This window comes from Pollicipes pollicipes, unplaced genomic scaffold (genome assembly GCF_011947565.3).
Source record: "Pollicipes pollicipes isolate AB1234 unplaced genomic scaffold, Ppol_2.1 Scaffold_3447;HRSCAF=4054_pilon_pilon_pilon, whole genome shotgun sequence".
NCBI lineage: Eukaryota > Metazoa > Arthropoda > Thecostraca > Pollicipedomorpha > Pollicipedidae > Pollicipes > Pollicipes pollicipes.
Genome location: NW_023596297.1, coordinates 17,307,210 through 17,319,449, shown reverse-complemented (window position 1 = coordinate 17,319,449; position 12,240 = coordinate 17,307,210). Strand labels below are relative to the sequence as shown.

At 53.3% G+C, this 12,240-nt stretch overlaps 1 protein-coding gene across 2 annotated transcripts; it reads right to left on the bottom strand.

Annotated features, from left to right (window-relative positions):
• Positions 1 to 545: 545 nt before the first annotated feature.
• LOC119091717 (protein tumorous imaginal discs, mitochondrial) lies at positions 546 to 11,561 on the bottom strand. Of its 2 annotated transcripts, XM_037214556.1 has the most exons (11): positions 11,376 to 11,561; positions 9,669 to 9,883; positions 9,232 to 9,319; positions 8,517 to 8,677; positions 5,578 to 5,746; positions 5,000 to 5,131; positions 4,523 to 4,689; positions 3,927 to 4,061; positions 3,393 to 3,498; positions 2,219 to 2,325; positions 1,423 to 1,559 (listed from the first exon to the last, which is right to left on the bottom strand). In XM_037214556.1, exons 1-10 carry the CDS (start codon positions 11,518 to 11,520, stop codon positions 2,219 to 2,221), a joined length of 1,425 nt encoding a protein of 474 aa, XP_037070451.1. In that variant the 5' UTR covers positions 11,521 to 11,561; the 3' UTR covers positions 1,423 to 1,559. The 2 variants fall into 2 exon arrangements, with proteins under 2 accessions (XP_037070450.1, XP_037070451.1); XM_037214555.1 differs by lacking the exon at positions 2,219 to 2,325 and having other exon boundaries at positions 546 to 1,559.
• Between the last annotated feature and the right edge of the window lie 679 nt (positions 11,562 to 12,240).

Sequence of the window (12,240 nt, the reverse complement as noted above, 5' to 3'; positions counted from 1 at the left end):
CCCCCGAGCCCAAGTGAGGAGGGATGCAGCTGGGGAGCACGTAGCCGTCCTGACCCCCAAGCCCAGGCCACTGCCATGGCGTGCCCGTCCGCAAAAGACCGTGGGTTCCGACCATATCGCAAGCATTGCACCACAGCCAATACTTCATGAGATAACATGCTATGGATGTGGGCAGGTGTTTCAGTCAGGAGTCCTGAAACGGTTTCGTCATGACACTATTTTGCCGCACAAATACGGTCTACTTTGTCAAGTTGAGAACCCGACAAGAACCCGGAAGCCAGGCCGACAATATGACGGAAAAGCTGCCGTTCGGCATAACTTGGCAGACACATTTCTGACCAGTTTTGCTCGGCTCACATACACTTTTTTGTGTTGCTGTTCGTTTTCGTTTTATTCGTATGAGACTAAGCTCCTCCGTGTCCGGGTTCAGCCTCAGCCTTCCTTTAGACGTTAACACAAGTATGGCGGGGACCACGACCAAGCTAAGAGAAATCGTCCCTTCAGCCCTTCAATCTGCCGCACCCGCCGGCACGCAGACACGGACCTGCAGTCATGTCATGTCCTTGTAATGTCTTCACATCAAGACAATTGCACTAGCACACACACATGTACACCAGATGGAAAAACATGTCCCTGCAACAAGGCCATTGGTATAGATGCAAGTCGTTGCGCTCACCAGTCTTCAGCATAACGCCAGCCCTCATCGTCATACTAACGGTGGCAACAATTCGCGATCAAGTGCAGTTCCCCATTTGCCCCGCTTTAATCCGAAAAGTGGTTAGGCACGGCCGAACGATTCCTTTAAATGAGTTTCATCTGTTCAGAAGAGGTTTATTGCCTTTCCCGACGGTCAACGCAGACCGTTGCCGAAATCCTAGCATGGGGAGGGGGAGGGGGCACAGCCAGCCGACCGATCCTTCAACAGCCGACCTCGCCCGCCGGGCCGGCTACAGCTACAGCACTGTCACTACGACCGAGCCACGGGGGCTGTAGCGCCGTCCCAACGCCACGAGACCGTCCGCCGCTCCGCCGGGAGACCGTGCCTCGATCCGCTGGGAAACTATCCTCCGGTATGCTGGGAGACCGTCTTCCGGTACGCTGGGAGATCGTCCTCCGGTACGCTGAGACCGTCCGTCGGTCCGCCGGGAGATCGCCTCCCGGTGGTACGCCGGGAGACCATCCTCCGGTCCGCTAGGAGACAGCGCCCCAGTCCGCCGGGAGACCGTGCTCCGGTCCGCAGGGAGATCGTCCGTTCATTCGCCGGTCCGCCGGGCCCAGGCCTGTGACAGTGCCCATCGGCCGGCGGCCGGGCCGACCAGGTGTGCTGGCCACGCTCCCAGCCTCTCAGCCCGCCTGGCGGCTCGCGGTCTCCGTCTTCGTCTCCCGGCTCTCCGAGGCCTCGGTCTCCCGGCTCGCAGCCGTCCCGGCCTTCTCACCCTCCGAGGCGCCGGTGTCGGCCGGCTGGGACGGTTCGGCCGCGTCCGGGGCCGGCGGGCTGGACAGGGCGGCGCGCAGCCGGTCCAGCAGGCCGTGCAGGTCATCCGTGGCTACGCGCTCTCCTGCCGGCCAGGGCTCGTGTTACTGACGCTCGAGGAGCGCCGCCAGGGGCGATCAGCCCAGACCGTGCCGTCGGCTGCCGCAGGGGTCGTGGCGAGCATGGGGTACTAGACACCACCAGAACACCGAACACACATGGGAAACAGGACCGTCAGCAACCTGCACTACGTCAGGAGACCCAGCTAAAGTGGCAAACTTAGAACACTTCACACGGAAAGCTTTCGAAATCACATACTTCCCGGGCACCCATTCAGTCTTCGCGTGTTACAACAGGCGATATCATTTGTTACTAGCGGTGCAGGCAATCCTGGAGCCCAGGGCATTTCCCAATACTACATGATGTTAGCCGTAAACATAACACAGATAAAAATTGCAAACCGAATGGTACATACCAATGTCAGCGTAACAATGCCGTCCCAACAATCCACGCTGAAGTGTCATGCGCACTCTAGAGTGAAGTGTGCATGTGTAACGTTATTTAGTGTAGAGTATCCTTTACGAAACAATGGTGCAAGTGCATCACTATTTCGGAACGGAATTTCAGCTTTAAGTTTGCAACGTCACTTTTCGTCCTACGACCAACACTGACATTACAATTAAGCGCGTATTTTCTTTTAGTTCCAGCCCCGCAGTCGTGCCTTTCCATCGCTATAATACTCACTTATCCAAATATAGCTTTTTTAATCTTAGTCAGCAGGCCCTCTTGGCTCTCTAGTTCTTTCTTCGTCTGCTCCTCTGAACTCGCCAGCGGTTTGTCAGCCACATCGCCTGCAAAGACAGGCAGAAACTAGACGCCACTCTAGCCAGCGCAACAGATCGCCTTCAAACGGGCGGCGGCCACGGGCCCGTCGAGCCACGCGTCATCAACAGCCGGACATGAGCGATGAGGCGCGGCTCGCTGCGGGCCGCCGGCCGGGGAGCGACGCCGGAGGCGGGTCACTTCCGCAACCGGCAGGCACCTCAGAGACGGCTAGTGGCTGACAAACACGCCTGGCCGGGCCCGGGAGCAGACGGAGGCCAAAAAACACCACCGCCACCGTAGGCGCGCTCAACCGAAACATCTCTACCGTCCGGTATCAATTTAAGGAGATGTCCATCATGATTCATGTGGTAAAGTCAGGCTATATCATTTTAAATCCGTTAACCTGTCGCCATGGACGCAAATCTTGTGGATAACTGAAAGTGAAGACCCTCTTTTCTAGCCAGCCAAATTCCTGCGCCGAGACTCACGCGAAAGGGAACAGACTGTCTCCCAACGACGTACTGGAGATGTCAAACTCAGCGTGGGCAAACACCGACCGGTGTCGTGGCTCGCGCCAGCGCGCTCCAATGTCAGGAGCCAGGCCGATTTTTTCGCATTGAATGTCTGGCACCCGCATTGTAGTTGTCATAAAAAAAGGCAGTGTCCCCTCTTTTAAAGCTAACGACTGCTATCCATAAGGCTTTTTCGCCCCCTCAGATGGTGCGGAATCATACCACTTCCACACTCCGCCAGCGTATCGCACACTAAAACGAACACTTCAAAGTTCGATAAGCCATTCCCTCCAATGACAAATTTTATCTATTGTTTAACCAATTTCGCGTGATGCAACACAAATTCGCGGCCGCCGGGCCAGCACGGTGTTTGACGTAACACTACGCGGCTCGCACGGCGTCCGAGCGCCACACCGTCCAGCTGACCAGCCCTGTCGCCTGTCGGAGCACCCCCTGGCCGGCCCCGTCGTAGCACCCCCTGGCCGGCCCCATCGGAGCAGCCCCTGTCCGGCCCTGTCGTCTGTCGGAGCGTCTGCTGGCCGGCCCGTCACCTGTCGTAGCGTCCCCTGAGCGGCACATACCGTCCTTGTCGTGTGTGAAGCCGTCCACAGAGCCGGAGCCGCCCGACTCGAGTTCGGCCAGGGCGGTGAACAGCGCCCGCTGGCGCTCGTCTAGCCGCTCCGGCACCTGCGACGCACGGCGGCCCGTTCAGGTCAGGTCAGGTCACATACACGTGATGGCCGCGCCAGCTGAGGGGCGGGCAGCGGCCCGTCACGCCATTCAGAGGTAAACGCCGCCACCAAAAGACGGCATGGTGCACGGCACGCAGGCGCCATCTAGGTACAGCCCAACGCCCCGTCCACAACCACACTGCCGAAACGCGCCACCTGGATAAACAGATAAGCTGCCAATTGCAGAACGGGCGTCTCTACGACCGCATGGACGCCGGCCCCTCGGTTCCAAGCTCATATTACACTGCTCACAACCACGGCTACCCGTCACGTCCAACAATCCAAAGGCCGCCGACGCTGCCCGTCCACAGCCGTCCTACCCCTCCACTACACAGACAGCCAGGCCCCACCACGATGCTACGGGGCGGGGCCGGGGCCGCTCACCTTGATCTTGATGTGCACGTAGTGGTCGCCGTAGCCGTGGGCGTTCACCCGCCGGATGCCCTTGCCGTTGATGCGAACGCGCGTGTGGGAGGAGGTGCCGGCCGGTATCCGCACCGTCAGGTCCTCGTAGATGCCCTGCCGGACGTCACGCGCGGTGTGATGAGGAGCCGGCTGGCGCGCCGGCCTCGGACCAGATCCGCACCAACAGCTAAGCCACGGCAGGCCACGCGAGCACGGGAGTGAGCCAGAACGCCTATTGGTGGCGCGGTTCCGCCTCGTCATATTTCCAGTGCACCATCAGCCAGCACACTGTGCGGCTCTGGTCATAGACCTTTCCACACCATGCAACGGAGGACCCTATGGTCTGCCTCATTCAACAGCTGGGTGGTTCAGGGGCCTGTAGTCTCCTTAACTCGCTTAGCGCTGTCTGACACACCGGTCGATGCAGTCAGTTAACCTGCGTTCGTGCAGCGCCGCCCAGCACGGTCTGTACCAGGCTACCCAGCAGGAGGTGCGGCCCACTGACCTGCACCCGTGAAGCGCCGCCCAGCACGGCCTGGGTCAGGCTGACCCAGCAGGAGGTGCGGCACACTGACCTGCACCCGTGAGGCGCCGCCCAGCACGGCCTGGGTCAGGCTGACCCAGCAGTCGGTGTGTACGTCGGCGCCGTCCCGCCGGAAGTAGTCGGACCGGGACACCCGGAACGTGATGAACAGCTCCTTGCCGCCCACCTGCATCCGCACCGTCTGGCCGTCCTCCACGCCTGCCGGGGAGGGCCACGCACGCGTCACCAGCCGGCGACACCAGGGGCGGGACGGGAACCCGCCGCCCTCCATGGACGAACCTCCAGCGGAGACCGACGGCGAGAGAGAAACCCCCCGAGAAACAGCCACGTTACACCAATGACAAGTCTACATCAAAACCACGCTGGCGAGGGAGACAAACGTCCAGAGAAACAGCCACGTCACAACAATGACACGTCTAAGCCAAAACCACGCTGAGATGCCAGGATGCCTGGACGACCATCGCCGCCCCTCGGAGAGACGGCCGGCGCGGCCGCGCGGCCCACCTACCAGCAGGCACAGGAACGCTGATGGTCTTGCGCTGCACGGTGCTGCCCTTGGCGTTGCACTCGACGCACCTGTGCGGGATGTGCATGCGCGTGCCCTGACATTGGCGGCAGGTGGAGCGCATCACGAACGGCCCTGCAAACGGAGCGGGGCCGGCGTGAGGGCGTGTGCCGGCCGGCCAGGCGCCGCGGCGCCGGTCGGGCAGGCACCTGCGGAGAGGGCCGCGTTAACACTCGCAACAGGGGCAGAGGGGCCCGCAGCGGCGCTCTGACGACTCCACCCACAGTCGGCGGTCACTGCAGTAAAAGGCAACGGTCCGGCGCGCGAGTGTTGGAGGCATGAGCTGCCAACGGCGCCCCCTGGTGGGCGATGGCCTGCAGCGCCACAGTACAAACCCCAGCCAACCTCCGTTTCAAACCACACAGGACGTAACGAGCTAGCCCCCGGGACGCAGCGAGCAGTGCGCCGCACGGGCCGCAGTCAGGGGTGCCCGGCACGCGGTGCGGACGCCCTCATCAGCTGATGACAGCCGCCCAGCGTCGGCGCCGGCCGGCCGCACAGGAGCGTCGCCGGCGGCCCACCTGTGCTGATAGTCTCCATGCCGGTGCCGTGACACTGCGGGCAGCGCACTGCCTTGGTGCCGGGCGCGGCGCGCGCGCCACCGCACACCGGGCACGTGTCTACCGTGTTGATCGTGATCTCCTTGTTGACGCCGCGCGCCGCCTGCTGGAACGTCAGGTTCATCGCCACCTGCCGGGCAGCGGCCACAGCAGTCAGCACGGCGACGAGAGATGGCGCACTGCACACGCACGAGGCCTAAGGAGGCAGACAAGCGGCAGCCGCCTAGACGCATGGTAAAATGCCCGGGGTGTTTCAGAACATTGGCGTTATTTGACTTTTCATCATTACTCTTAAAACTTTATTTGTTATTTTTTATTAAATAAGCTAGCGTTCTACAAGCTGATGTTCCACAAGCTAGCGAGATACTTGCCACCAAGTTGGCTCTGTTACAAACGTGTCGTATGAGATAGGGCACCAACTTAAATTAGCGGCATTACAGACTAAGCAGCAAACTCCGCGAACAGAACACAGCGGCTGTTCCATCGGGAGTCCAAATCATCACGCAAGTAATGCATTCTTAACGGTAGTGAAACGCCTTGCGAGGAAGACATTGCTGACCATAAGAAATCATCTGGACGAATCGGAAACAGCTGTCCAATAACAACAAATGTGCCATGAGACAGCCTGTCTAAAAACCCAGAAATTCCTGTCGACAGCGCTCACCGGAAAAAAAACACAAAAAAACGGGAAGTTCCGATCGCCAAGACCCCGCGTATCCAGCAGCAGGTCATACAATTGTGTCCGCGCAATGTAAAACTCTAGCACATTCTGGCAAATTTTGCTGCAAAAGCGCGAATTAGACTAGAGAAAATCAAAAGAAGAAGCAAAGATTGGCTTTATGTGCCAAATGGAGGGGAGAGTGCCATCCACGTCGGTTTAATCTCCGCCGGTAACCCCGCAGTGAACTATCAGGTGATGGAGTCGTGTGAAGGATGGACCCAGGCTTGGCTTTCAGACGAGGTCATGATTCCATCAAGACCTTCACCTCAAAAGCGCCGTCAACAGCAAAAACTGTAACCTCTGACGAAGTGAGTAACAGTGCACTAAAGAAAAGTCGGAAAGTACACTTTTCACCGCTTGGGTTGCCATCAGTTCACATGGCATCATCAATTGGACCCCCTTGGTTTTGGAAGAGCATGAAGACGGAAGGATAGTGCCAGTAAAAACAGGAAAAACCACCGTGACAAACCGTCCAAGTTCATCCCATTATCTGTCGCCAATTTGCATTCAAAGGGGGTTTTCCACATTTGTATGGGGTTTTGAACTGAACTAGCCATCTTGAAGATCATTCGGTGCAGCTCACAGTCCTGCCCTTCGTAAGACCTTAACTTTCTAATTTCCTAGCCACACGTCCGCGAAAATGCGCAGTGTTTCGGGAGACTATTTTAAGGTCACCAATGCATCCATGACGCCATAGTAACATCATTCAAATTCTAACATTACGTAAGTCATGCGGCGGTCAAGTCGAAGAAAAATATTATTGTCGAGTCGTTCATATCTGGCGTTCGTGATCACAAGAGCAGGATTTCCACATATAACGGCCGTCAACTGGCCCTCATCAATGTTGTGCGCAGTACGATGATGTAATCAGGCAATGACATATTAAGGAGCATATTTACTAAACACTACTAAAAGGAGAAACTGTGTTGTACAGAGCATTCCCTCCCACTGAAAAGCGTGCCAGCCGTTATAAGTGGTCTTATTTCACCCCCTCTGGCTCGTACATCGTATTCAACTTGATGTCATTACTCAAACTACTGGAGACCAGAAGTGTCATCTACGACGCTTCACGAGAGCTGACCTCCCAGAGATCGATCACATCTAAGCTTAACTTTCTCCCGACCTCAGCCAATTAGTTTTTTATACGCAAAAAATTCATCGAGCTTCTGTTTTTCCAAGACGTACCAGCTATAGGACATACCAAGGAGGCATGGGACCTATTGGTATAACTCGGTGTTTTCAGCTGTGTCGATTGCCCCAGGATGGAATCGCTCGCAGTCTTCGCGCATCCACGCCGAGATTTCGTCGAGTTTTGTCAATGTAGCCATTGCTTCTTCCACAACGCTCTTAATAGAACCCCCTGATAAATTGGACGCGGTTACTGTCAGAATAAGACATCCCAGCGACCTCACTCTGTGCGGCTCGCAACAGCGAGCGTGCATAAAGGCAAACCACGCTGCTCTGAACTCCTGCATCAATGGCGTCTGTGGATCGATGTTATCTTCACCATGCAACAAGTCATTGGGAATTTGGTTTGAAGGATCAAAGCTGGCCTGGCACATCGCGGAGGTCACGCCGATAATGTCGCCATACGCGGTCCAAGCCTAAACGCCATCGCATGGTCGTGCAGAACGTCATGACATGCGGGGGTGTTGTATGGTTATGTTGTCATATGTGGGATGTTACTACAATTTTCCTTGTGCCCTTCTCACCAAAAGCGGTCTGCTTCAGGCTAAGCTTACATGTTTTTTTTTTGGGGGGGGGGGAGGGGACAAGGAAGCTTTGTGCTTATATAGGTTCTGCCGCAACAGCTTGATCTCCAACGCTTAATGCATAAGTCGTGTGTTGGCCCTCCAGCGCCCCCGGCCATTACGCTATGTGCACTTCTGAATGGTCAGCTTTGGCACATAGGTTGGTCACTGAAACACTTGTTATTAGGAGTAGACACAAATTGTGTTACAATTGTTTTGGAACACCGGCGGCCACTACCGTGTCGCGTTAAGTGTAGATGACAGCTATTTACTGAATCACATATTCTGCTCAGTCATGGAACAAAAGGTTGTTTCGCGATACTCCATGACTTAACATTGTGCATATATCAACATCAAGGGGAACAAATGTTCCAATGCTACAAACCGGTCAACTCAGGAGTTAATCACCTGCGTCAGAGGCGACTTACTTCCTGAGAGGCACCGAACCCGAACCTCGACTCTTCAAAGTTTTGATCGAAGCTGTCCCCAAACCCTGCGCCGCGCTGGCCGAAGTCGCCGAATATCTTCCGGAACAGCTCCTCGGGGTCCACCTGTGACTGGAAGTCCCACTGCTGCCTGCCGAAGCCGCCTGGCGGTGTGAAAGAGCCCAGCGTCACCTCACGCGCCGAGCCGCTCAACCGCGGTCCAAAGCCGCGCGCGAAACAAGCCGCGAAGTGAGCTGGTATCGGTTGCAACCCACTGCAAAATGCCGCAAAGACTGAGGTCAAGTTCGACGACACGAGATTTCAGCTAACATGATTGTTCCACTAGCAATGCCAAGCAGTCAGAGGCAAAATGGCGCATTTATTTGAGCAAAAAGTGGCGAAATCCCATGAGGTAAGTTGAAGTCAATCCCATCATTCGGACTTAATAACTAAAATCACATCACAAATTATATGTTTGACCATTTAAGAAAAAAACAGACTACTTCATGATGACAACATGAAAAATGATGTAACATGTACACATTAAACCAAGCAAGCGGACTACTAAAACCCGACAACCACTTCAAAGAATAGCCCCGGCGGCGGTTGACGCAAATATACGTAGTGAGACCAGGCATCGAGGATGGCCCACGACTCCAGCATGAACTGGCGTCTGTGGCGAAGGGCGGCGGCTTCGGAGAGAGGGCCGCGTACTGACCGGGCTGGCCGCGGCCGGCGTTACCCATCTGCTCGCGGGTGGCGCCCCACGCGTCGTACTCGCGCTTCTTGGTGTCGTCGCTGAGCACCTGCCGCCGACACGCGACGGGGCCGGTGAACAGGAGGGCCGACCCCACAGAGTGAGAAGTTCACAAGGCTTGTAATTATTCATGCCGAAAGTTGGGGAATTGACTACAACTCAATTTTGGAAGCAGCTTGAAACAGTTTGCAAAATGAGGAGTGTGTCAACCAAATGTGGTCTGTCATCCAGGAGATTTAAAGGTCACTTCTAGTTAGAACAGAACACAAAACATTATTTAAGAACACATACCAAGAACACTAAATACAGCTCATTATAATTAGTACAAGTTGTTGATCATGCTATAAGGAAGAATTGAAAAATTGCATGGCAACCTTCTGTGACAAAGTACAACAAACCTCATAGGCTTCTGAGAGTTCTTGAAACTTCTGACCAGCTTTTGGGTCATCTTTATTTGTGTCTGGATGATACTTCTTTGCCAACTGATAATATGCCTTTTTTATATCCTTTGCAGAGGCATTCCTTGATATTCCCAAGATATCATAATAGTCCTTCTTGGCTGAGCTTGGCCAGGATGGGTGGAACATCCTGTTCTGTTGAAATGTTGGGAGGCCTGAAAGATATGATGTACATACAGTGATGAATGCATGATCATTTTATCTTCAGGATAAACACACTATAGTCTGATTACCCATCATGGAAGCAATTTCAAGCTGGTCAGAATCTGAGACAAGTTGATTCACATAGCAGAGATCAGATAGCTACAGTGCTTTTATCAGTCTCCTACTGACTATTGCACCTGATGCAAATTGTTACATCGCTACACACAAACATACGGCTTGCACACTGTGATGTAATAAAACTGTTTGAATAGTCTTAATGAAGAGCCTGAGTTTTCAGGCATTGGCCATTGCTTGAGATGCCTTCATGTGCTATTTTTAACTCTATAATCATCATTAAAATAATGGCAAAAGTGGCATGCTAAATGCCAGTATTGCTCAACACATGCTGATGCTGACCAATACAATCAAACCATTACAAAAATTGCATCCTTTTCAGACATCATCAAGAAATATATTGGACAATTCACAGGAGATCATAAAACTACTAACATCCAGCCAATAATAAGTTTTTTCTTGCCTGAAGCATGAAATCTGAGCACAGCTGAGGACTAACAGGATAAAGCAATGCATGCAAAACATAAAATTTCTACCCATGCTCAGTCTGCCTAAAATACAGGAATATTTTAACAGTACCTGCCAAGCATGTTGGGCAAAGTGGCAAGATCAGGTCATATATTTCGGTGCATGCAGGCTGTAAGTTTGAGGTGCCATATTATGCACATGGTTGCCATTAATTGCAGTACCTGCAGAGCAAAATTTTCAAGAAGTTAGAAAGTTGGAAGGGTAAGTTCAGGCAAAATACCATAACTCTATGTGAACATGATTTCAATTCAGGCTTCATAAGCCCTGAACAATACTTGGCTCCTGCATGCACCAAACTTGATAGTTTAATGACAGTCAAGTATCTGGTGCAGTGGGTGGAGCTTTTGGTGACAGGCTGAGGGCTGTCAATGTTATAAATAATTATGCATGTAGTCCCAAAATGAAAATGGAAAAGCTATTTAAATTTGTCTCCTTGGAATTTTTCATGTGAATGCATGGCCGTGGTACACATTGCTACCTAATGTTAAAAAAGAGCAACGTACATCACTAATCGTTGTAATTCAGAAACATATTGTAAATCATCGTAAAACAGGTCACCTAAACTCTTACCCTGGAACTTATCATGCACAATGCTCTTTTTTAAGATTAGGTACAAATTTTACCCATACGCGATGCATGGTGAGCGTCAACTATTAACAACACCCCAGAATCAGTGTGTAGATGCCAAACCACAAGCCAGCACACAAGAGAATGGTTATGTGCTGCCACAGAAAGCAATACCCTCTCAAAGACAAAAAGGCTTATGGGTACACCTGAGTGCAACATAACGGCACATACCTCCCGCATGTCACGCGTATTACACATGATAAGAATGGTAAAAAGGCAGCCTTAGTAAAAAAAACGACGAAACCTGCGCATGGCATACGCCGATATACTTACATTTCCTCGCATCTTCATGCGACAGTAACACTTTACGCTGTTGTGTGAAGCTCAAAGCATGGAAAGCTCTTCTTGGGTTGAGTAAATTTTGCAGCAGGGGGAGCTGCGCGGCCCTGCCCACTCGCACCCGACTGGTCACCGCCATGCTTCAACCGGACTTTTCCAGCGGGTCCCCGACGAGCTCGTACGGCGAGACCATAGACCAAGGTTGAAAGGCAAGGTGGAATAGCAATGAACGAGCAACTGCGCAAAATAAATGACGTCACTGACTTAGAAGCTTGCCACGGTGCAGAAGGATGCAATGAATGCAATGCACGAGCGCAGAACAGTGCTTAAGATCGCCTTGGTACGGAGGCTATGTGGCATCATGGAAGGCTGAGCACCCGAAGCTTTTGAAAATTTAGTTTTGGACCGTGAGACCAATAATCATTTTAATTTTAATGTTTTATCCATGTTTTCGGAAGGTTGGGGGTTCAGCTCATGACGTGGAAAATAACACGCTTCACTCAACACCAAGAGTTGGGCGTTAGCTTGAAATAATAGTAAAAAAGGCTTTGCCCCTGCCCTTCATTTTACACACACACACACACACACACACTTGGAAGCCGGATCCATTGCCCACCTCAGGAAATCGGTATCTAAAAGTGGAGAGTCCATGATTCAGGGGCCCGGTTAAGGCTACAGGTAGGATTTTCTTAAACGGGAAGTGGGAGGAGGGGAGCTGACAAGTTCTCGGGGAGGTATAATTTCAGTCGAGAGCCATGTATGGTAAACACGTAAGAGGCGAGCCTAAAGGATGGGAGGCGAGCCTCCGCCCTCTTTTCGCTGCTCCCTGGCCCCGGTCCTTTATGCCTAGTTCAGTATA